The following is a 24,442-nucleotide window of genomic DNA, read 5'->3' on the forward strand; positions in this document are numbered from 1 at the left end:
ACCACTTACCAGTTACCACCATCAATCCAAACCCCCCCAACATACCCTCTTCAGACTGAGCTGAGCTCTTCAATAAATTTGATAACTTTCTTGTTTTAAAAGAAAGAAATTTCTAAAAAACCTTTTCGAATGGCAAGCTTTCTTTGTTCAACACCTGTTTGTTCCCTCAAATCCTCAAACAAACCAAGTACTCTCTCTCTCTCTGTCTAGGCAATTATTTGATTTAATCTTTTTGTTTTTGTTGATTCAATGTATAATATGATTTCATATAGCTGTATGCATTGTAAATTCGGTTGGTGGGAAGGTTCTTCGAGTGAATGAAGTATTTCAGAACTCAAAAGCTGCAAAATTTCAGTCTTGGGAGGTGAAGGTGAGACATTCTAGATGAACCATGTTTACCCATTTGTTGAATTTAAAAAAGGTTGCATAACATTCATTTCCCTTGTTCAAGCACATTACTTGGGCCATTTTCTGGTGGGTATGAGCCCCATTTTCTTAATCTATATCTCTAGTGCATTGTAGGGCGAGACAGGTGGATGGGTAATTTAACTTTACAACAATGCTAGTTGACCCACATTTTTTTTCCCACATTTGTATCCCATCTGATGTGTCATTACTTTACTGGAAGGGTATTTCCTTTTTCTTTTTTAGATTTTATTTTTTAATTTTTAGTGTCCAATGTATCAATGCCATGTATGATGGTATGAAATTGTGGTATAAAAATGTGGTAAATGTAGCATTCCTGTTAACTTTATGAAGAAATATGTTACCACTGAAATGGGTTAAATGAATTGTAAAATTTGTGTGTGTGTAACAAAGAGTGGGAAACATGTGCATAATGAAGTTTGATGGCCGAGAGATGCCCAAGTAATTTTAAAGTGAACATCTTTTAGGAAATTTACTCAGGAGACAGATGAAGTGAACAAGTTCTTTGATCATGATTGAAAATATGTGATCATATTAGTAGAAGACTGTGTGTGCAAATCCCATTATCACATACAAGTAATACGAGGCCAAGCTTGCTTGGAAGTGCTTGGTAGTATAATGAAGGTTATTCTTTTCCTTGGACTTCTGTCTTGCAGGCCACAGATGGCAACCAAACTACCAAAAAGGTCAATAGCATAGTTTGTGAGCAGTGTGAAGGAAATGGTAAGTGCATAAATGGTCGTTAAATATATGTTATGCTGAATATTGACTTGAATCACTTGATGCTTTAAAATGAAATCTCTGAAAGCATATTCAGTAATACTATTTCCCCCTATATATGATGGCTCTCTGGCATGATATATAATTCCTTATCCCTCTATCTTGAGAAGTTATATGGCTTAACCTTCTATTGCTTCATATATATGAGTATATGACCAATTATGCTGACCATTAATTAGATGCTTTATTCAGAAACTATAAATATCTGATTGCAATGTGGTTCATCAGGATGGCAGCAACACACAAATAATAGTTTTTCTTTATTTCCCCGCTTTTCCTAAATTTTTCTCTTCAGAGGAAAGAACCTTTAAATACTGAAGCCACTGGTGGATACAGGATACCATATGTTCTATTTATTTATATGTTGCCTATGCATAGCCAGTGTTCCGCAGAGCATCATTTTTAAGTGTTTGATTAGCAAATATTTTCTCTTTTGTTAGTATAAGCATCTGAGAATTTCAGCTCATAATTTTGTTTTCACCAACCAGGTGCTCTATTGTGTTCTCAATGCAAAGGTACTGGAGTTAATTCTGTAGACCACTTCAATGGACAGTTTAAAGCTGGTGGACTGTGTTGGCTTTGCAGGTAACCATGTTAACTTCTATGTGTTGGTGTATCTCTCAACTGTGCTATGTGTTGGTGTTGGACCAACAAAATGTACTTGTATGAACATCTATTCCCATCATTATTTCCATGAAAGAACAAAGCTAATTTATCCTTCAGAAACAAATCGCAAACTACAAATGCTGCATCTTGTCCCTTAAAATGACCTGCTTATAATTAGTCCCAATTGCACTAAACCCATGCCTTTGTTTTCAGCCCTTTGTAAAATGTTAGTTCCACTAAGTCTAGTTTTTGATACTTACTTATATGTTTTCTTGCAGGGGAAAAAGGGAGATCTTGTGCGGAGAATGCAATGGTGCTGGGTTTGTGGGTGGCTTCATGAGCACACAGGATGCCTAAAAGATTGCATGAATATGATCCTTGAGAATTTCCAAATGTTCCTATCCAGAACGAAAGATACCAAAACATGTTACCCAGTTTGTTCTTGTAGTGAATGTTATACTTGGTAAACGAGTCAAAAACTAATTGTGTTGGTTAGACATTGTAATATTGGTTCTAGTACTGTTGAAAAACAGGCCAGCCAAAATTTTATTGGGTCAGATATGTTGCCTGCATATCTGGTTCCAATCTTTTGGTCACTTCATTTTGGTTGAAGTACAATGAGAAAGGTAGACCGTGATGTTCTGTTTAACAATAAGCAATGGGGTTCATATGCCAACTCTCCAAAAACGCAAAGTTTTTGAGCGACTGGGCCTGTTAACCTATTATTGCACTACTCACATGCTACGATCTGAATCACACTAATTTAGCTAATATAAGAGTAATGAAAGAACTTTGATAGCATCATTCCGGTAGAGTACTTCTGAAGGAGGTTTTTAGAACCCAAAAAAACAAAAAGAAAATGATAGAAACTGTTTGATAAAAAAAGGGTCAGCAGAACAAAATGAACACAAACGCGCCAGGTAGGGGTCGAACCTACGACTTTCTGCTTAGGAAACAGACGCTCTATCCACTGAGCTACAGGCGCTCTTTTGATAGGTGTTGTCGCAAAACTCCATTTCACTAACATATCTGTTTCTTCACGTTTCTTCTACAACTTTTAGCCAGTAATTTAGAAAATTTTCCAGTGGGAGTAAATTCAGTTCACTAAATCTATTTGCACGAGAATAGAAAAGTAGGTCAAAACTGGAAAAACACTTAGGAAACACATAAATTTTGCATGAAAATGTAAGTAAAAAAATTAAAAACCAACGCCGTTGCCGGGGATCGAACCCGGGTCACCCGCGTGACAGGCGGGAATACTTACCACTATACTACAACGACTTGTTGGTTGTTTATTGTTAAATAATTTTAATATCTTCACTATTGTTTTCCCTGAGAAAAATGGTGGTCTGGTTTGCAGTGATTATAGTGCCACAACCAAATGCCAAACAGACTAATTGACGATTGCCATAATGCCATCAATGAATTATTACTTGTGGAAGATGTTGTAATCACCGACATGCAAATTTGATACTTCTAAGTTCTACGGGACAGATTTACCACGACATAGATTGTGCCCAAACCAAACTCCATTGGGCAGGAATTTGTTAAAGGGAAAGGTAACAGTCTTTGTATATGGACCGTTGATCTTGACGAACTCAGGCTTCCAACCGTCCGATCCATTCCTGAGAAGGTTCAGATAACAGATATCACGCATACATGGCCCATTTATCTGGAACTTATCCGAAGAGCACCTCTCAAACGTCCTTGAAGCTGGATCATCAAGCCTCTTTGCATACACCTGTACACATTCAGTACACATGATCAAATTAAATCATTTAAATGAAAATATATAATATACCCATATGTCAAAATTCATTTTTCTATAATGGGTCGCTCTCAAAATTCAGTACACAAACCTCATTGCCATAAGCATCACCATATGCAAGGCTGATTTTGTCTCTGGTGTAAGTTGTTGAAGAGCAGCTGGTTTTTATGATCACTGTGTAAGGACAGCTCTTTGTAGCCTGCAGACTACTTTTGAGCTTGAAGGACTGTAGCTGAGGGGTAGAACTTGCAGCATGCAAGAACCCCAACAAGGCAAAGAGGAGTGAAAACAGAACTAGCTTCATCATTTTCCTACAATTTCTTTGCTTCAAGAAATGAGAAACACCATATGGGTGTGATGGGTGTATGCATATACTCACTTAGGCATATATGCACACTATTTCCTATGTACTGAGTCACTGACAGCCCTTGGTTTACTCACATTTTTGCTCCATTCGTGCCCCTCTGATTGCCTTCTGATGACTGTTGTTTACATATAAAGATCTCAGGGACAACACAGTAGTTTCACACCAAATGTAAGCTAATGTGTTGACTGCCATAGTTTTTTGAACTGACTGACTCACCATTAGGGATACCCATTAAATTCTTTTTTGGTAAGAAATTAATTAACACTGCCAAATGCAAGCAAGCTCACAGCCTGTGTGCTGATGCGAAGTAAAGTTTCATTTATGGGTTAGTTGACTTGACCCAGCCATTTAAGACGGGCCCGAGGCCTGTAAGCTTACGTACCCAGGTTTATGTTTTATTGTTATTGGGCTATTCCACTTAGGCCTCAAAACCCAATCCTCGTAGATGACCAGAAGAGAACCACAAGTCTCACCATTTGTCATAGACTCGTACCAAAAAATGAAGAAACACTGGTTGAAACACAACAGATCATTTGGAAAGCACTCCATAAATTAAAGGGGTTGTTAGGCCAAAGCTTATTTGCATATTGAACAAGTTTTTCTTATAGCACAGAAATTGTAATCTCACGTCTACACAAGATCACAACAGCAGTAGCACTAGGATGACAATATTAGACGAAGGATCTCTCCTGAATATTTGAATGATTTCTCAGTTTCTTCCAAGCAATGGTTCTTCTCCTCTCTTGTCCAGCTCTGATGCACCATCATGCATATAAATAAACGTATTAGAGCTCAAGAACCAACATTCATCTTGTGAGATGCACAAGAAAATTTTGCAAAGAAGAGCAAGAAAGTTACCTGGGCAACTTTATTCAACGTCTCCCTTACATTCTGCAACAGTTGGGAAAGGTCACCATCCCATTTATAGAACTCCAATTCCTTCTTGTCTAGTATCATTTCAGCCACCTGAAGTAGGAGGAAAATAAAAACACATGAGTTAACAACTTCAACGAGAAATAAAAGGTTTATGTCATCAGAGATGCATCTGAAAGAAGACCAAATGTTGGTTGAGCTCCCTGCACCTGCTTACAAAAAACAGATGAGGGGTAAATTTTTATTGTTTACTGCACATAAGCCATATATTTGATCTTCATTTAGCTAACATGCTATGAGAAGTGGACGGCTAAAAGGTCCCGGACAATGAAACCTGTTTCCCACTTTCTCCAATTTCTAGTAATACCAGTATTCCTATGGCCGCATATTCTCATTCAGAGAAGAGGCATCAGATCAATCATGAATAGTTTTAATCCTGGAGACTCTATTCACTTGAACAAGGCTCAGTGATAAAATCTGAAGTGATAAGTCACATATCTAGCAACGTAATATCACTTATGTCCCTAAGGCAGAATCACAAACTAGATTAACCTGTTTTTACACTCTACCAGCTCACAGACTGAAGTCAATTTGATTTTGATCATTACATATTAATATGAGAGTGGACACACTTTCGAAGTAGTATTTCGTACCTTTTTACCAATCATTCGACCACCAGCTGTATGGGCAAAGTATATATTATAAAAGTGGCACACAAATGCTTGAGGATCCTTCTCCGATAGTTCCTTAAGATATTGAGCATAGGTAACACCAGGAGCAGAAGGTTCTGGTATGGCATAGCCTTGCTCCTTGAACCACTCCAAATCTTTTGCCAATTTTTCAGACCTTTCCAATCCCGTATTTCTGAACTCAGAGTCTACAGCCAAAAAACAACATAATAACATTATGCATTAGCTCAGTCACATTTACACTACATAAATACATGTAATATGACAAGCATTCAGATACGTGCAAGAACACACAGAGCCTCAGTGGTACTCCATTGATATGAAACCTTCTGCCTGACAGATTACTCGAGGGAAAGCTTTATTTAATATGGTAAGACTGAAGCAGTATCCTAAAATAAAAGTTTTCTGAGAGCTACATTACATATGCATTGATAGAAATTGGATTTCTTTCCTGGTGCGGTATCATTATGATGAAGAAGTGGAGTTTGAAATCGTACAAATACAAAACCAAAGAAAGATAAATGATCCATAACATCTAACCTACACAGATAATTAGCAATTCCTCAGTCCTATAAAATGGGAAATCACACACACCCACATGGCCAAAAGCACAACATATACAGCTAAATTTAGCAAAATCATATAACACCCAACACACATTCTCAAAATCAGAACTTTAAGAAATATGGCAAAAGGCAAAATTGACAGTTAGTAATCCAACAAACAAATACAAGAATAGGCACGAAGTTACATACAAAACCCATTCAAACCATCAAAGTTCAACTTTTAAACACATACTATCCAAATTGATCAAAAAATTACTCACAAGAAGGGAAAGGGGCCTTTTCAATAATTCCTTCAAGGGTATCATACACCAACTTGCTATCCACAAGAAATTTCAAGTACCCATCAACGGTTGGGTCCCACTTAGCCACTGATCTCTCCTGAGGTTCTTTGACCTCCTTCTCACCCTCCTTAGCTTGGTCTCTGGTGTGTAATTTCATAGCCACAAACCTCATCTCCTCCACAAACCCTTTTGACTCACCCGGGTACCTCTTATTGGGCTTCTCCGCCGTGGTCGCTGAAACAACACCAGCAGCCTTCATGGGTACTGTGCTAGTCATCCTTGGGAAGGAAACAGAGAACTTCTTGAGCAAGAAATCAGAGCCTAAATTGAGGCTTGTGAGGGACTTCGAAGGGGGTATGTTGAACTGGCTCTTGTTAAAAAGGGACTGGGATTGCGAAATTGGGGTTAAAGAAGCCATTTGGAAGCCAAAGATTGATGAAGTCAATGGAGGAAGAGTGAGGGAGTGTTTGAGTGTAATTCACTAATTTGATAGAGAAGCGTGTACAGAAATTTTTGGATTTTAAAACAAGAAATAATTTATGGGTTTGGCTTGAAACAGCAGTTGGCTTACTCTTCAAGACAAAGCGATGGATAATATTATAATCAGCAGAAAATTAAAAACAGAAAACGATAATATTTCGAATTTTGATGCAGTGTGTGTATGGGTCTCTCTGTGTTTTGTGTCTATCAAAATTGAATCTTGGATAGAGAAGAGGGTTGCTCTGTTTCTCTGTTAATTTAATTTACTGCTGTGTTTTCTTCTTCTGGCTATGGATAGGGGAATAGAGAACAGAGAATGTTTCGTCAGGGACATGCCCACGGCCTAATGCTGAGGTGGGTGGATGTTAACGACGTCGTTTTACCTGTTGCTGTTGCTTCACGGGGCAAGCTGGTAATAGGACTTGAAATTGTTTGTGGTTTGGGGACTCTGCCGTGGACAAGTTTGGAACAGTATTTTAACTCGTTCCTTTGTTTCTTTCAGCAACAAAAGCAAGAAACAAGAAAAAGTAGATTTTGGCTAAGATTCAATCAAGGTTCTTGCTTTCTTGGCATGGCATTCCATAATTATTTCTTTTTAAATTTTTTTTGTTGAAGAGGCTGAGAATATAATATATATATCAATAGAGAACAGATATAAACGCCAACGACGCTTTGGCCGAGTGGTTAAGGCGTGTGCCTGCTAAGTACATGGGGTTTCCCCGCGAGAGTTCGAATCTCTCAGGCGTCGTTTCTTTTTTGTTCTATTTTTGTTTTTTAAAGTCCCTGGTTTTTGTTCAACATTTATTTCTATGAGCCCAAGTCAAACCCATTTTGTAACATAGGCCCAATCACTTGTGGACTAGATCGAGTTAATTGGATGTAGTAGTTTGAAAACTTTTAAGAAAAATATGTTTATTGGCCCCAAAATGATAGTTACACACTTACACTTGATTGTGATTGCATTTTCGCATTACACACCTATCATGCAAGGTGAAACTTGTACTTTATATAAAAGCAATGAATCTGCAGACGATGATACAAGAACAAGACCATGAAACCCAAATACCCAATACGATATGCATTGGTCCCATCAGCCTTGAACAGTAACATTTTCTAAGAAGTTGGTCCAGGTTTCAAGTTCCACCACAATGTTTTGGCCGGAGAGGGGACCCACGAATCCTCTGCTTATGGTGCTGATTAAAAAAACGCTGCCATTTGGTTTAGTTCTCCTCATTGCCGCACACTGCTGATCCTGCTTTGGCGTTTGAGCAGCAGCAGCTTTGGTGTTTGAGTAATGCTTCTCCACCCAAACAAGAAACAAAGGGTTGTTCAAGCTGCGATGTTAATCAAAACCCTCTACATTTTTTATTTTTTGGTACCTGACTTTTAATCTAAACCCTCTACTTTTTTTTTTTTTGTTTATGGCTGAGATGTTACCACATCAACTAATTTTATCAAGCTACTTTCTTCTTCCTTTTGTTTTGGCAATGAGTGATCCTTCATATATATCACTTCTACAATATTAATTGTAGCCATTTGCACATTTTTGTATGTGCTCGTACATGTTACGCTTTTGGGTGATTAATTAAATTTTGAGCACACTTTTCTAATCTCTCCTTGTGCACCAGTTTTCACCTCAATGCTACTCATTTTGACCATAGCTTTTGGGAACTCATAGTCAAATCTAAAGCCCAGTAACCCCCTTATGTTCCCAGCATAATTTTGCATTATGCTGCGTGTTGCAGCATCATCCCAAAGCCTCTGGTCCGACTCCAGAACTCCATTACCATCCCTCACATTCTTAAAGAAACTCACATCAAACTTGGTCTGGCTGGCTTTGTCTAATGCCACACGTTTAGAGCCATCACCATTTTTGGGGCAAAGAGCTTGGAGTTGTGCCAGAAATGCTTGGCTTATGGTTGGGTCAGAATTGCCAGTCGCTGTGAAATTGTAAAGACGGTACCTGAAAAATATGCAGTCTGTTTGGCCAATGGTATGTGCCCCTGCATAGATGCATTCAATTCCACATAAATAGATTTAGAACTGTTTGTACATATATATATATATATATATATCATTATAGCTCTTTTGCTTAAAAAGAGAGTTTAATTACCAACTAGAGTTACAAGATCCTGATCGTCAAGGCCTTTAGCAGCAAACTTTTGCCTTTGGGCAGCAACAGAATCAAGAGGAGAAGGTAAATTCGAGGCTTGAGATGACAAAGAGATCCTGCCATCTCTTCTTCCAGTGAGCACTTTCCAACTTGGACCGTCGCTCTGAAATAGAAGATACAAAAAGTGTCACTACAAAAAAAAAGTTTTTAGCGACGAGATTTGACAGAAATTTCACTTTAGAGCTACGAAATAGAGAGAGCTGGAGATATATATTACCAAGTCAACAGCATCGCGAGCAGCCAATGCAAGTATATCAGCACATGAAACAACTCCAGGACACAAGTCCTCTAGTTGTGCTTTTGCATCATCAATTACTTCAAATCCTCTTAACCCAAGGTTCGGCAATGCATTTATCTCTGCCGAAGAGCCTTTAATCAAAACCGAACCATCACAGCCCTGTGGAACATGAACACAAGCATCAGTCATGAAAATGAAGCCCAAACAAGTATGCAAATTTTCCATGTCCAACATGCACAAAATTAAAAAGGATCTCAGCTAGCAAAGGAAGAGAACAAAACCTGAACAAAGCAGTCATGGAAATGAAGCCTAAGCAAGCCAGCTGCAATGGTTGGATCATTGTTATAGTATGATTCAACCGCGGACCTGATTATGGCCTCTGCTTTTGGGCATGAAGAAGAGTAAAACCCTGTTCTCAATTGACCTTGTATAGGACAAATCATAACCAGAATGACAAGAGAAACCAACCCAATAGCTTTCATAGCTTACTATGGACAAGTAAACGCAAACCCAATTGGGTACTAATTGCTAATTCACTCTTCAGTCTTCACTGCCAAAACATGTACCACTGCTCTGTTTATAAATGGGATTTGCGCATGAACCACTTTCTCCCCATGTCTCTGTTCAATTGGATTTTAGGCTTGTAAGTTGTAACCCTTTTATTAGTGGAACGTGTGGGGCCCCTACAAAGTTTAGAAGATGGTGATTTTCTCTTTATATTTTTGTTTTTTCTTATTAATGGGAGAGTTGGAAGTGGATTTCACTACATATGCATGTTGTATTTGAATTAATTGAGATAAAGGAGTAGGCCTTGCTATCTTTGATCCGATTCTTTAGCTTTATTCGTCCACGGACGCGTTTTTCCCACTATTGATGTTGTTTGTTAAAGTCCTTTTTCTTCTTTCTTTTCTTTTCCGCTTGTTCTCATTGGGTTCACATTTCCTTTTTTTGCATGGAAAGCTTGATTGCATGCAAATATTTTGATAGCTTCTGAATTAGTGCAGCACTTTGTGGGTGCCTAAGTTAGTACTTTTAGTTTTAGTGCAACATATAATTTGATAATGTTCATAATCCAAGTAAATTTCCTCTTTCATACTCTGTAAGATTTGCAATGCAGAATTTGTAGGCCTGCAATGCCATGGCCCTAGTGTATAGGAACTCTTAGGTATAGAGGAGGTTCAAGCTAGGAACATTATATATAGATAGTATCACCAGAAGACTCTAATGGGTCCATGATGAAAATTAAACTGATTCCTTTTAGTTTCCACTTTGAGAGTGTTAGAAAGCCATAAGGAACACCCAATCCACATACTCTGGAAACATAAATGTTGACAAAAACTTTCATAGTTGTAGAACATTATTACTATTAGGCCAAAGATTTTATTTTACAGAACTTTTAATTCTCCTCAATTCATTCAAGCTACAATTGTGCATTTTACATCTGTGTTAGTATATAGAGCATGCATAGCAGATGCATGTAAAACTTTTTAAAATAAATAACAAAAACAAAACAAAATGGACATGCTAGTCCCCATTTATTTGCAGCGGTGGCAATGAAAACGCACTGACAGTTGAGCTTCCGCTCCTAATTTCTTTCAGAACCCGCAATGCTGATATCGTACTTTTCATGTATAAGCTCTGCATATACTCAATCTCTGCAAGTTCCTTGGTTACTCTTTGAATACCATCACTCTTGGTAGAGGCAGAAGTTGAAGGATCGAACCCTTCAACCCGATCAAATGCTTCAGTTGGAGCTAGCTGTTCATTCATGGGGAAAAGCTGGTCAAGCGTGGTCTCACACTCCTTCACGAGCTTGTAGAGCAAGTCAGTGGTGAAGAAAGGCTGTTGCAAGACCTTCTGAATAAAGGGCAAGCGAATAAGAGCACCAGTTCTTTTGTCATACTTCTTGAGTATCTTTACCAGTCCTGTTCAAAGAAAATTAAATTGTGCTTTTTAAACCAAGAATATCTCTACACAACACAGTTTAACAAGTCCTGAATGGCTATACAAGTATTGAGATCCTCCAAAAGTAAATTCAAGGGATCAAACTCCATTTGGTTTTACAAGAGTATAGGCATCAGATGTGCCAGTATCTTCATTTGGGTAAATACAGAATTCCCTTTATAACCCCAATGGCCTGATTGGTTTTCAGTTCTAAGTAAATAGATATTGTGAATTAAGTTAATTTTCTGAAACCTATTTGGTTAAGCAAACTACGCCATAAGTAATTTAAAAGAGTAAAGAATGTAAAGCATCTCCCAAATTGGTTACGAGGCTTATATCCTAAATGCCTTGATCATTATATACATGGTAAACTGAAACAAGTTTGTTAAAGAGTAATGAGTTGAATAAATGTAGACAAGTGTAATTCTATCTCCAATAAAATCTATACCTGTATAGTTGAGGGCACTGTAATTCTCCAACAAAACCATCTCTCCGTGGAAGTCGACTATTTCCTTGCGAATCTTGATAATCTCTTCATTTGAATGGTTTGCTTTTGCCACCCTGTCTTGTATCTCCTGCACTCCATACACATACAATACAGTTCATCTCCTGCCATCGTATATTAAACTGAAAAAGCTTTGCAATTCCAGCAATACATTACAGTATAATACTATAATACAAAAACAAAGGCACCAGTGTCTGCCGTTTGTTAACCAACGGAATATAGCGGCAAAAAGCACCAGCCATACAAAGTGATGTGCGAAGCACTAGTTCAAGGTGACACGTGGCAGTCTCCCACACGTGAATGTATTGAGTGGTTGACAAAGCAACGGCAAAAGCGCCCAAATGACTAACGGTCTAACGGTCCGTCATAAAAACGAGGAATAAAGACTCCAAGTGCGCCGTGCGCATGCTAAGCTTAAAACCTATCAGACTGCTTAGAAAGTTAAGAAGCGATAAGAACCAAGAATCGAAAGGACCACCTAGAGGCTAGAGCGCACAATAGAATAAACGGCGCTGATTTATGTGAACGACGTCGTTTACGTATGGTTCGCGTTCTTATCAAAATATGTAGTCCGAGGCTAAAATCCAAGCAATTCAGATTCCAAATTTAGAAAATTAGGGGTTTTCCGAGACTTGTTGAATCAAAATTAGAAAAAATTTCTCAGGAAACAAACAACAAAATAAACAGAGAAACGACAATATGAAATTAAAAAAGAATACCTTCAATCTAATAATGTATTCTTCCTCCTTTTCGACGAAGAAGGAGTTGAATTTCTCGAGCTCGTCCTCCAACAACTGAATGAAATTGATCTCCTCCGTGGACATACGAGGAGCGTCCGTACAATCGGCGGAGGCATCGTCGTCGACTCGGAGGCGCTTGCAGGGCCTGTTGTTGTTGTTGTCAGCGCCTTTGGGCTCGATGAGCTTCATGCGCTTCTTGAGCTCCTTGTAGGACAAGAACTTGTCCCGCCATTCCGGCAAGGTTTCCTCGATCTGGTTGCTCAGGCTCTTCCCGAACTTCATCTCCAAAGCTAACCTAGCTTCTTTGTTGTTCGATTAATTTGAAAGGTGAAATCTTTAAATCTTTTAAATTTTCTCGGGAAAGTGACGGAAAATAATGAGAGAAAATACAAGGAGATATGGGAGTGGTAGTGAAGGTGAAGCGAGGGAGAGAAGGAAGGCGAGGGAGGGGAGGGGGATATAACGGTAAGGAGAGAATATTCCAAGGGTTAATGTTGGAATATCCTTTTGTTTTCGGAGAGTATATTTCGGGTTTTATTCCCTTTGTTTCTCAGTTCAAGTCATTACTCACACACGAGTCACAAGTGTGTGTGTGTTGAGAGAGAGAGAGAGAGATTTTATTATTATTTTTAGGATTTTTTTTCAATTTTAATATCTGAAATTTGGGCTTTTTCTAAATAGGTACCTAAATTTTTATTTTATTCTAACTTTTAAATTAGTATACAATATGACTTGTTAAAAAGTACTAACAAAATTTGGTCATGTGTCTTATAAATAGAATATGATCCTAAGTTAACTAAAATGCTCCTAATTTTGATGTATTATTTGAAAAAAATCACTTTATATACTAAATTGAAACAAAATAAATTTTTGACAAATAATAATTTAAATTTCTGGAACAAAACCAAAATTTAGGTACCAAAATTAAAAAAACCCTTATTTTTTCTTTTTATGTGCTTTAGACGGGACACGTGGAGCAGTGCTACTTTTAGAGTGGCTCGAGGAGTGTATAGCTGGGTTGGACTAAGGGAGTGAGCTGACTCGTATTGTGTAATGCTAGTGAGTAGAGATATACATGTGTAATAAGGTTTAGGACTAATTATATATATTATTCATAATTTTCTTCATGTATGCTATCAAGTTTACCAAAATTATTATGTGATCGGGTAATTTATCTGTTTCAGTCATGCATGTGAAATTTGACCTAAAAAGGTTGAATGATGAGCTTCTTTTTAATTATCTTGATCACAATAAAATGAAATCAAGGTGTGTTAATTTAGTGTAAGTAATTAGTTAAGGATGTCCATGTTGTAGCATTCAATATATTTTTATATGGTATGTGTTAAACATATTATGTGTTATGGTGTAAGTTTTGGTAGCTATCGTTTTAGAAGGTTGTCCATTACATGTGTAGGCTCAGTATTATGCAAAGTGGTGATAGAGATAGTGCCCACCTTGCCTTAGTCCATTAATTCATATCTCTAAATTCATTATATTTTGTACCCCACCTTCACAAATTACTACACATCTTCTCATTATAATTATTTTATTGCATATCAAATCCAAAATATGTCTTTTTTATACCACATTAATATAACATGTCTAATAAAAATAGAATCCACCAATACAAATCTCACTTTTAACAAAAAAGTGATATTAATATGTAGTAGATAAAATATGATATATATAGTTTTATTCAAATAAAGAGTCAAATATTATTAAATATATATTAAAAGTTTTACTTAATGCATTAGGCAAGTTGAATTTGGTTTTCTTTTTTGTTCTTCTCAATAATGATGCATCACTACTAGTCTTTCTATTTCACAAGGCTATTGGATAAAGTTTTTACCATAGAATTTTAATGGATAATATCTAAATTAAATTAGCAAAAAGTCACAAAAATTTGTAAGTTTCACTCATAAATTCATAAAAAATATTTATTTATTTTTAAGCCACAGGGTGTGGCTTAAAACTAAACTTTTTTCCTAACACCTTATGTAACCCTCAAAAAGTTACATTTTTTTTTTGTTATGATATAGTATGTAAATAATTTCATTTTATTTTGTTATAATACAGTATGTAACTCTTGTAGAGTTACACTTTATAATTTCGCATAATTGTATTTTGTTGAATTATGTAGTATTGTCTAAGCTTTAAGCATTTAAAGTTTATGTTTTATGACTTCATACTTAGGGTTTTAGGGCTTTAACCCTAAATTATAAATATTATACCATAAATCTTAAAATCTCAAAAAAAATTCAAAAAAATTAAATAACAAATTAGGTATGCTTGAATTTGAATAGTATTGAATGTTCCATACTTGATTTTTTTTTTAATTGTGGCTTAGAAATATTTTGTGTGGTTTAAAAATATATTTTATGGCTTAAAATAAATAGATTATAAATTTAGTTTTATAACTAAAAAATGTTGTATGTTATGACTTATTAATAAAGAACTTGAATATTTAGTGAATGTTGTATGTTGTATGTTTTATTCTTTTAAAAAGACATATTTCTATCTCAATGGAGTCAATGATAACATTATAAATTTTCTTTATCCAATCTAATTAGTGAAATTAGATTATCATTTAATGGCCTGGGCATAATATTATACTAAGAGAAAGCTAAAAGTTGTTAAATGCCAATACTTGTATTAAGAATAATTGTGACAGATCCACAAGTACAACCGATTATATCAAGTGCCCTTCAAATTCACTCATTGATTAATAGCCAAGTTGGAAGATGCCATAACTTAGTTCGAATGAAAATTTGCCACGTCAAAGATATCAATTATAACATCATAATTTATAAAAAGATATTTATTATTTCATAAGAAAAAAGTGGAAAAAAAGAAAAGAAAAAAAGTGGAGGTTCTCTTTGTTTTATGGGCAAGCCGACATATTATGGCGTGGTAGATAAAAGCCGAGCCAAATTGTAGTGGAGTGAAGTTAAGTTTTGCTCATTTATGAAGCATGGTATAATTCTAAAAGCATTTCAGAAATATGCCTTATCTCTTATTAAAATACGTACGCGTGGCTCTTAACACTGCCGTTCAGACAGCGTGATATACACGACAACGCAATTAACATGTCCAAGTCCGTACATTAAAATATTAAATTAAATTCGCATGAAATTTGATCTTGGAATTTTGTGTTCCTCACGGACAAGATTCGGATCTCTCTGTGGGATATCCTTGGCTTCGAGTCTTGATTTCCGGAGTCTCTTTGGAAGTTGGGAGGTTGGATTGTTGGAAGCTTCGCTTTATTTATTTAATAGGAAGCTTTGCCTTTACGGTCAGACAAAATAGTAGCACTAAGTACCAATTTTTATCAAATAACTATAAATCGATGTAAAAACTTTTCATAATTTCTGGTTCATTCTGAGTTTTATTTATTTAAAGCAAGTAATAACTAATAAACTGATATGTAATTACCACAAATAAGTGTCCCTAATATTATTACAGCAAAAGAGTATGGTCCCTATTCTGAGTCTTTCTTGCCTAATATCCTTCCTTTTTTTTTTTTCCTATTCGTCAATGTAGTATAATTTTTTTATAAATTTGTTATGGGTTAAAAGTTAAATACTTAAATTCATAGATAAAGGAGGGAGAGAGAACCCCATTAGTTTGAATAATGAGGGAAAAAATGTTTAGGATCACGAGTTAAATTAAAAAACTCGATACCATATAATGTACCGACAATGATTTTGTTTAGGTTAGATTTGCTGACTAATTTTTGGGTCAAATTGGGACTGATTTGTCTATAATCTGAATCTAAAATCTTGATATATGGTTGATTTTATCTAACAACCATTCAGATCTTATACTAATAGAAGAATGAATACTTATATCAAAGTCATATATGTATGTTTCGATAATTAATTTAGTAGTTTTGTTAAGGATGTTATAATAAGACTAGATGAGGAAATGGTAAGCGATGAAAGCATTGGCATATTCTCCTTTGGGTTCCTTTGTGCTCCCAGTCTCCCACATCACGAGTTGGTAGTATCGTCTATTTTATCACCCATTTTCCCACCCAACAACTATATTTTATGCCCTTGCATTAATCTTTTCCTCTACTAATACAGTAATACTATATATTATATATATTTCAGTAATGAGTGGCACACATTGGTTGTTGTTGTGGGCCTTGTGCCCAACTCCATTTCTCTGTTACCACATATTTGGAAAATTTTCTCTTGGCCGCTTCACATTTCACATTTCACAAATCACAACCATCACAGCTCAATTTTTTTTTTTTGGGTTCCTTGAAGATAATTTATAGATCCTAATTTATAGATAATTTTAATTGGGGGACTTAAAGCGGCATATACCCTATAAAAAAAATAAAGGAATAAAACCCAAATCCCATGTCATAATGATTAATTTACTAATTTGCATATGGTCATTGAAGTTTAGCTCAATTAGTCTTACAATTATTTTTTAAAAAATTTAAAAGGAGCACACTGGCACCTTAAAATAAACTTTAAGAATGATATTATAAGATATGGTTAAACAGTAGAAGTCTCGAATCATTCCAGTTTCATCTGTCATCTATGGAGAAGATTTTTCAGGATATTCCTAATGGAAGTAATTAAGAATGTTATCCTAATATCTACTCTTCTTTTTTTTTGGGGGCCGGTGTGATAATATATAATGTTTCATTTAATGAAACCGGTTAGTCATCGAGCCTTATAACGTGATTTTATAATAAATTAAATAGATAAAGTGCAGTTGTTGAGTAACTTAGTTGAAAGACTATTTATTCACTATGCACCAAATTCAATTTCCTCTTCTCCTAAATTTATTTTTTATTTTTTATAGGTAGACTAGATGATCATAATCTATTCAGTACTATGATGGTAAAGACACATAAAGGACCCTTAAGTACTCAGGTTAGTAAGACACTCCGCCCACTAATGATTTGGGTATGGGCCTGTTACAAAATGAGAAGACATACGCAATACTACATTCAATGTGTTTTGGGTCAAAGCCCATCCCATACAGGAGTCTGGCTAGCAGCTAGCTACTAGCTTGTAGTTGGGATCTCACATGGCTAGCTACTGCTTTGGTTTCCAGAATACCGGCACCATAAACAGCATTCTTTAGGCCCGTATTGACCCACGTAATAATCAATTCCCGGATGAGAAAAGTAGTCGTCTTCAACTTTTAGATGTGCAACCAACCACCACAACAAAAAAATGTGAAATCGACTTATTCATCTAGTATGGTGCTCAAGATGAAATTGAATAGATTAATTTATTAAATTCAAAATGTAGTAAAGGAATAAACGGAGGATAACTAATAAATTTTGTCCAATTAGAAGGAAGAAAATGGACTACTTACTAGGGATTGATATTCCACCATTATATAGGGATTGAAAAAAAATAAGTTTCTTTAATTCATGATTAATTCATTTTCTTCCTTCAAATTGGACAAAAGTTAAAAATTAACTTTTATTTCTTTTTTACCCAAAAAAAAAAAGAGACATAAAGCCAGGCTTCATGGAAAATATGGTATGATTGGGATGTTCCTTAAAATGGACCTACATGGGAAAACATAAAGTTGAGGTCCATTTCCACACATAATTTTGTCTCCATTTCAAAGTACGTAAGTGGATGACCTAATTTTTCTGCGAATTCAATTCAATTCTTATATATAATATAATATGCATGTAATGCTAGCTAGATTCTCTTTAATAAGTAAATTAATTTTCTAGCTAGCTTATTACACTTGTGTTTAGAATGTTTCTAAAGGCTAATGGCTAGGCTTTGAAGAGACCCAATGACCTCTTCACATATATATATTTAGGATTGTTTGGCTACAACATTTATCTGTGCATGGAACTCAATTAAGATGGAGCGATGGAAATGGAAATTAATTAATAATCAAATAACAAAGGGAGGGATGGGGGGACTGAGCTAGCTAGCCGAACAAGGCTGTTAAGGAGACTCTGAATAAACTGAGTCTTCAAGTAAGATTCGTATATTCATACCTGATCGGATATATATATGCATATTCTTTCATTAAGAAAATTTTCAAATAATTTAATTTAATTAAGAAATTTTTCGTACGACCTATTCTATATTGTAGTTGAACGATCCGAATCATCTATTTTGTATGTCTCTATTTAAGATCATTTCTATTTCATTATTTGATCAAATAAATTGACGAATATAATATTTTCGACAAACACTAGAAATGATGAGCATTTAATCAAAAAATTAAATGGTTTCCGATTTATTTAATATTTTGCAAAATTGATCTTTGAAATAAGACTTAAAAAATTGATAGCTTTAATCGTTGAATTACAACGTAGAATGAACTTCACAATAAATCTGTTGTTTACCCTTAAATGAGAAATCTCACATGAAAAACGGCCTATATGCATATAGCTCCATCGAAAATGCCCTGATATTCTTAATTAGTAGGAGGAAGGAGGGCACATATGATATTTTATGTATGAAAAAAGTCTCATATATCTATCACGAATGTATATACTTTATATGTCTATTTCTCTCTTTCTATCTTGTGATGAGAGAGATAAAGACAATAAATATATAATATTTGTGTGAAAGTTTTACTCTTTCTTGTATGAAAGTTTTACTCTTGTGCATAATACTTGTGAATTGTGGGCGATATGTTGGTAATTAATTAGCTAGTACCAGTTACATGGGGAAGTGATATTAATTGAATTCGATCATGAAATAAATTTATTTATTTTTTGCCACTGATCATGAAATAACTTTAATTTCCAAAAAATTTCATTATAATTCGATCTATTATTTAATTCAACTGAATAATTAAAGTGGCATTAGCCGTTGGGTCGCTTTAGTACCATGATCAGTACTTACTAGCACTGGTCCTAAATTCCCAATTAAGCCAATAAGGAGGTATTAGCCGTTAGGTCGCTTTTGGTCCGTCGGTGTTCTTACTTTTCACCGACTCACTGAGTCATTGATCCGCGATTTTTCCGTCTGTAATGAGACTTGAAAGCCAGAAGATGATGGATTGATGGGTCTATAGATCGATCCGGCCATACGATCTAGCTACTACGAACGTACTATTCAAATTTCATATCCAACAAAAATTAAGAATGATATATATGACATCACCAACGTACTCCTTAATAGTTAATATATAGGGCCATCATAAAAAGTCATATCATCATAATATATGGATCAAGTACTACTACTATAAATGTATAATTAGCTGGAGGGAACATATATACTTGTTGACACACTGCACGTGGGATATGCTATGCATGTCAAATTCAGTTTCATATTTGTCCATTACAAATATGCATCCATACGTTAATAAATGTTGTCCTACTAGAAAATCAACTGTGAATTCAATTTCACTTCACTTCACTTTTTTTTTTTTTTTTTAATATATACATAACTTAGATACAAAACCAGCAAATTCTATGGTCATTTTAACACGATTAACTCGATAACTACCTAGATACACACATATACGTATTTTTTTTTATCAGTTACGCTATTTAATTCATGCATACATCACATTACATTAAATTTGAGCTGTTTGACGAAATTGTAACTTTATTTAATTGTGTTCCCCTTACAGTCCTCCCACCACATATGCATCAGATGTGATCTGTTTCATCTGAATTGTGCCACGCCTTCGAAAATCTTAAATACCAAACCTAACCAAATAGTTGAAGAATTATAAAAAGCTATTTAATTCGGCGAATTGACATTTGGTATTGGCATTATTCTCCAGCTCTCAACCCATTTATGTATTTAGCAATTAGCATATGCATAAGTTACGTACGGCATTTCCATATTCTGGACCATTTTAGTTTAATAGCTATTGTACACTACTCATGCCCACTCGTGATGCTCACTACTCATCTGCTTCATCAACGCACTGCACTTTGTCGATCAATAAAATGCCAATAAAATTTAGAATTCCTTATTTATTTATTTTTTAACATATTCTAACTCAGCCACACAAAAAAAAAAAAAAAAGGAACCAAAACAGCTAACGATGGATTGCAAGTTTTTAATTGAGATGCATGCATTAACCCAAATAGCTGATTAACCAAGAGCATATAAGAATTTGATTTTTTTTTTTTTTTCTGAAAAGATAAAATTGGAACTTAATAAACCCCTTTTCTAATAAAAGGAAAATTAAATACCGCGCGCTATACCAATAGGTATAACAACTAATGAAGGTGCTTTTAGGTATAGCAATACAAACTAATCACGCTCGCACGTAATTACCTAATTTGATTAGATACCCATTTTTACACCAGAACCAAAAATAAACAATGTACAATTATAGACAATATATGCATGCATGCATATTGTGCTTCTCGATCTAAAATTGCATATACACCTGCAGTTTGGACAAAATGGCAGAATGTGTTAAATGCATGCATGTCAGACTGGCACAAATGGCAGAGAGGGTACCTAATTGGACATAGAGAAATAAATACTCCATCGACCTACAATATCACTTTCCCATCATTTCAATTTTCAAGGCAATAGGCCTCCATCCATCGTTTAATTTGTTGAAATTCATGACGCTCATCCATCCATGTCTTTTTAGGCTTTTAGCTAGTCACGTGAACCAGTACTGCATGCAATTAATTTTCAAGTCAACGTTGAAACATACACAAATAATATTATTCTTTTTTTTGTTTTTTTAAAGAAAAAGCCCTTAGACTGTTTATTGATTAATCTGTATCCAAGAAATAAGCCAAATAGGCTCCTCCTCCCACCATATCATGGGTTGATCACAATCTAGCCCATTCCGAGCCAAGCAGGTGGTACATATGAAATAGAAAAAACCTCAAAAACTGGCCAACAGCAGCTACAGAACTACACATCAAGTTCTCCTTCGCAAATGTTGTAGAGCATCACACTCTACAACATTTGAAGCCCACGGTGGAGTGCCATCAATTCGATAGCAGTTGAATCCAAGCACCCAACCACCGGCACTGAAATCGCTGCCACGAACGTCTCACCCTTCGAATTTCTAATCACTTCACCAATCCCATTTCGTCTTGCTGCACATCGTGAGGCACCATCACTATTTTCTTCAAACAAATAAATTTAATTAACCTATTAATCAGTAAGGCAAGCATCATATCATTCAAATGAAATTGATAACGCAGTACATGCAATACAATACAATATAATAAAAAGGGAGATTAATTCATGACATTTTAATTTTTACACAAATTTTTAGTGAGATTTACTCCATATAAAATTTTAACGATTCTAACCATATATTTTTTAAGATTTTATTAAAAAATAATCTTTATAAAAAATTAAGTAGATCGAAAATCATTTATTTACAAAAATAAATAATCAATATTTCAAATATTTATTTTGTTTAACATTTAATCTTAAAACTAGATTTCCCATTATTTTGTCCAATAGTCTTGGATGACTCGATGAAAAATATTGTGCAACTGTTCAAGCCTTTAATCTTTAAGAGAGTTGGACCAAGAAACCGGTCTTTATTAAGAGAGAGAGAGAGAGAGAGAGAGAGAGAGAGAGAGAGAGCAGCAGGTAGAAGACAAGTCAAGGGGGAGGTCATTTATGGGGAGGCAATAATATATTGGAGTGAGTGAGTACTAAGCAAGCTAGCTCTTAGTTCGCCGACACTGTACCCCCTTACTTTTTCCTTTTAACTTTTCTTCTTCACAACTAGTACTCCATCTTGTCAGTTGTCACTTCCATATATATATATATATACTTCATTCCTCTCTCTCCCAATGTATATTTCTATATATATCGATTCCGTCTCCCCTGCACTTTATAATTAATCCTCGACTCTCTCTTTCTCTAATTAAGACTCAAACAAACAAACAAACAAAAGAAATGGTACAATCGAAGAAGTTCAGAGGAGTTAGGCAGCGCCATTGGGGCTCTTGGGTTTCAGAAATTCGCCACCCCTTACTGTAAGCTAGCTACCTTCAATTCACCCCCTACGTACCATGTTATATATATATATATAAATACATATAGATACCAACTAACATGTTATTAATTAGAACGTAATTAACTTAATTTGTCACTCTATATGTATATGTATGTGATCTGATGGACAGGAAGAGAAGGGTGTGGCTAGGCACATTTGAGACCGCAGAAGAGGCAGCCCGGGCATATGATGAAGCTGCCATTTTGATGAGTGGACGAAATGCCAAAACCAATTTCCCAATTGCGAATCAAACTAATAGTAAGGGAATATCAGACCCAAAATGTAGCAGTGTGGATTCAACATCATCTCCATCATCAGATTCACCACCAATTAATTACAAGGGTACTACTAAGCTATCAGAAATCCTACATGCAAAGCTGAGAAAATGTGGGAAGGCACCGTCTCCTTCTATGACTTGCTTGAGGCTCGACAATGAAAGCTCTCACATTGGTGTCTGGCAAAAGCGAGCTGGTCAACACTCTGATAATAATTCCAATTGGGTCATGACTGTTCAGCTTGGAAACACCAACAAGAGCAACAACAAGAATGCTCATCATCATCATGATCAGAGTATTTTATCAACACCACCATTTATGCCTTCATCATCATCATCAGAGTCTCCAACATCCTTGGATGAAGAAGAGAAATTTGCATTGCAAATGATCGAGGAGCTGCTTAACAGAAATTGTCCAACCATCACCTCTACTCCTAATTATAATTCATCATCATTTGCCATTCATCAACAAGGTGATCATGATCAGGGAAACTTTTTCTTGTAGTCAGATCCATCTTACTATGCCATATATATATATATATATATATATATATAGTATTTAAGTTAATTATATGTTTAATTGTGTTTAATTTTATATGTAGAGTATTAATATTTCACTTATACATAGTTCTAGTAATAATATATTAATATATAGTAGGCATGCATTACAGCTTCCAAATGTACGTTTCGAGCAACTGTAAACGTACAATTAAGGTTTGGGAATATAATTAATTGTCTGCCTAATAGAGAATAAAATGGTTATATATATATAATTCAATTCCGTGATGAATTCTTGCTTTGTTTGGCCTTTTTATCTTCTTGAAATTAATAAGAAATCAATTAATTTGCTTAATTGCCAATATACAAATTTAGCATAAAGATTTTTGTGGGGTGCGTTGGTGACTTGGTGGGGTGTTGTTTTCCTTTTTTAGTTACTTTTTCTTTTGGTGGTAATTGACTATGTGGCCTTCACGTCACTTTCCATACTTTTTTCGCAAAACTTTTTAGGGGTGGGCATTTGAAAAAGAAATACCGAATCCGTACTGTTTCGTATTGTGTCAATTTTGTGCAAAAAATAATACTGATTACATATTATATCGATATTGTACCGTATCAATTCAAAATCGGTATGATATTGGTCTGAAACTTTTAATATCGTAATATACCATACCGTACCGAATTATATTTAATTTAATTATTTAATATTTTTTTAATTATGTGTCGCTATATTAGTGGCTATTTGGGCAAGTTTATAGACTATAGTAGACTTGACCACAGCGAATTCTCAATCCCCTATTCTAGTATTCCTCACTCCCTAGGGACATTTGAGTAAAAAAGTTAACTAACCTAATATGTAAGAATATTAGGTTAGAGTTAGACAATTACTATCAAATGATTGATAATTAATATATAAGAATAAAAGTGTAAGAGATTGACAGTATGTCTTTTTGGTTGTTAAATATTGTTTTTTGACCAAAAAAAAAAGTTTAAAATATTAGCACATATCGAAATCATACCGAATTTATAAAACACTGGTATAGTATGGTATCAGTTTTAAAAATGTGCATACCGTACCGAATAAAAATTTTAATATGATATTGGTATGGGGCTCATATTGTCTCATATCGTACCGTGTCCACCCCTAAAACTTTTTCATTCACCGTCTCTTATTGAGTGATATACTAATATCAATCAAAAGTTATGGGAATTGAGTATATATATCTATATGAGTTCATAGTCATCCTAATTTTGAATTTCAAATAAAGTGTGGTAGTGATTTA

General features: G+C 35.1%; 6 protein-coding genes and 3 non-coding genes across 9 annotated transcripts; 3 read left to right on the plus strand and 6 right to left on the minus strand.

Annotated features, from left to right (window-relative positions):
• The first annotated feature begins 1 nt into the window (after position 1).
• Positions 2-2,488, plus strand: LOC147285610 (protein BUNDLE SHEATH DEFECTIVE 2, chloroplastic-like). Its single transcript, XM_086243476.1, has 5 exons — positions 2-187; positions 273-370; positions 1,083-1,149; positions 1,695-1,791; positions 2,091-2,488. Exons 1-5 carry the CDS (start codon positions 130-132, stop codon positions 2,167-2,169), a joined length of 399 nt encoding a protein of 132 aa, XP_086099602.1. The 5' UTR covers positions 2-129; the 3' UTR covers positions 2,170-2,488.
• A 236-nt stretch (positions 2,489-2,724) lies between these two features.
• TRNAR-CCU (transfer RNA arginine (anticodon CCU)) lies at positions 2,725-2,797 on the minus strand. The gene has a single exon. It is a non-coding gene; the product is annotated as a tRNA-Arg (tRNA).
• A 224-nt stretch (positions 2,798-3,021) lies between these two features.
• On the minus strand, positions 3,022-3,093 carry TRNAD-GUC (transfer RNA aspartic acid (anticodon GUC)). Its single transcript has one exon. It is a non-coding gene; the product is annotated as a tRNA-Asp (tRNA).
• A 148-nt stretch (positions 3,094-3,241) lies between these two features.
• On the minus strand, positions 3,242-4,149 carry LOC147285613 (embryo-specific protein ATS3A-like). Its single transcript, XM_086243475.1, has 2 exons — positions 3,672-4,149; positions 3,242-3,553 (listed from the first exon to the last, which is right to left on the minus strand). The coding sequence occupies exons 1-2, from the start codon at positions 3,885-3,887 to the stop codon at positions 3,296-3,298; spliced, it is 474 nt and encodes a 157-aa protein (XP_086099601.1). The 5' UTR covers positions 3,888-4,149; the 3' UTR covers positions 3,242-3,295.
• Positions 4,150-4,393: 244 nt separating this feature from the next.
• TED4 (Plant heme oxygenase (decyclizing) family protein) lies at positions 4,394-7,294 on the minus strand. The gene is made up of 4 exons (XM_086245887.1): positions 6,336-7,294; positions 5,474-5,697; positions 4,806-4,913; positions 4,394-4,700 (listed from the first exon to the last, which is right to left on the minus strand). Exons 1-4 carry the CDS (start codon positions 6,772-6,774, stop codon positions 4,605-4,607), a joined length of 867 nt encoding a protein of 288 aa, XP_086102013.1. The 5' UTR covers positions 6,775-7,294; the 3' UTR covers positions 4,394-4,604.
• Positions 7,295-7,502: 208 nt separating this feature from the next.
• On the plus strand, positions 7,503-7,584 carry TRNAS-GCU (transfer RNA serine (anticodon GCU)). Its single transcript has one exon. It is a non-coding gene; the product is annotated as a tRNA-Ser (tRNA).
• Positions 7,585-7,788: 204 nt separating this feature from the next.
• LOC147285616 (peroxidase superfamily protein) lies at positions 7,789-9,836 on the minus strand. The gene is made up of 4 exons (XM_086245886.1): positions 9,529-9,836; positions 9,227-9,406; positions 8,950-9,112; positions 7,789-8,839 (listed from the first exon to the last, which is right to left on the minus strand). The coding sequence occupies exons 1-4, from the start codon at positions 9,727-9,729 to the stop codon at positions 8,418-8,420; spliced, it is 966 nt and encodes a 321-aa protein (XP_086102012.1). The 5' UTR covers positions 9,730-9,836; the 3' UTR covers positions 7,789-8,417.
• Positions 9,837-10,594: 758 nt separating this feature from the next.
• LOC147285617 (SPX domain-containing protein 1-like) lies at positions 10,595-12,874 on the minus strand. The gene is made up of 3 exons (XM_086245888.1): positions 12,416-12,874; positions 11,640-11,766; positions 10,595-11,172 (listed from the first exon to the last, which is right to left on the minus strand). The coding sequence occupies exons 1-3, from the start codon at positions 12,716-12,718 to the stop codon at positions 10,772-10,774; spliced, it is 831 nt and encodes a 276-aa protein (XP_086102014.1). The 5' UTR covers positions 12,719-12,874; the 3' UTR covers positions 10,595-10,771.
• Positions 12,875-22,232: 9,358 nt separating this feature from the next.
• Positions 22,233-23,440, plus strand: LOC147285618 (ethylene-responsive transcription factor WIN1-like). The gene is made up of 2 exons (XM_086243732.1): positions 22,233-22,367; positions 22,518-23,440. The coding sequence occupies exons 1-2, from the start codon at positions 22,288-22,290 to the stop codon at positions 23,164-23,166; spliced, it is 729 nt and encodes a 242-aa protein (XP_086099858.1). The 5' UTR covers positions 22,233-22,287; the 3' UTR covers positions 23,167-23,440.
• The last annotated feature ends 1,002 nt before the right edge of the window (positions 23,441-24,442 follow it).

This window comes from Dryas octopetala, chromosome 5, assembly GCF_963921425.1.
Source record: "Dryas octopetala chromosome 5, drDryOcto1.1, whole genome shotgun sequence".
NCBI lineage: Eukaryota > Viridiplantae > Streptophyta > Magnoliopsida > Rosales > Rosaceae > Dryas > Dryas octopetala.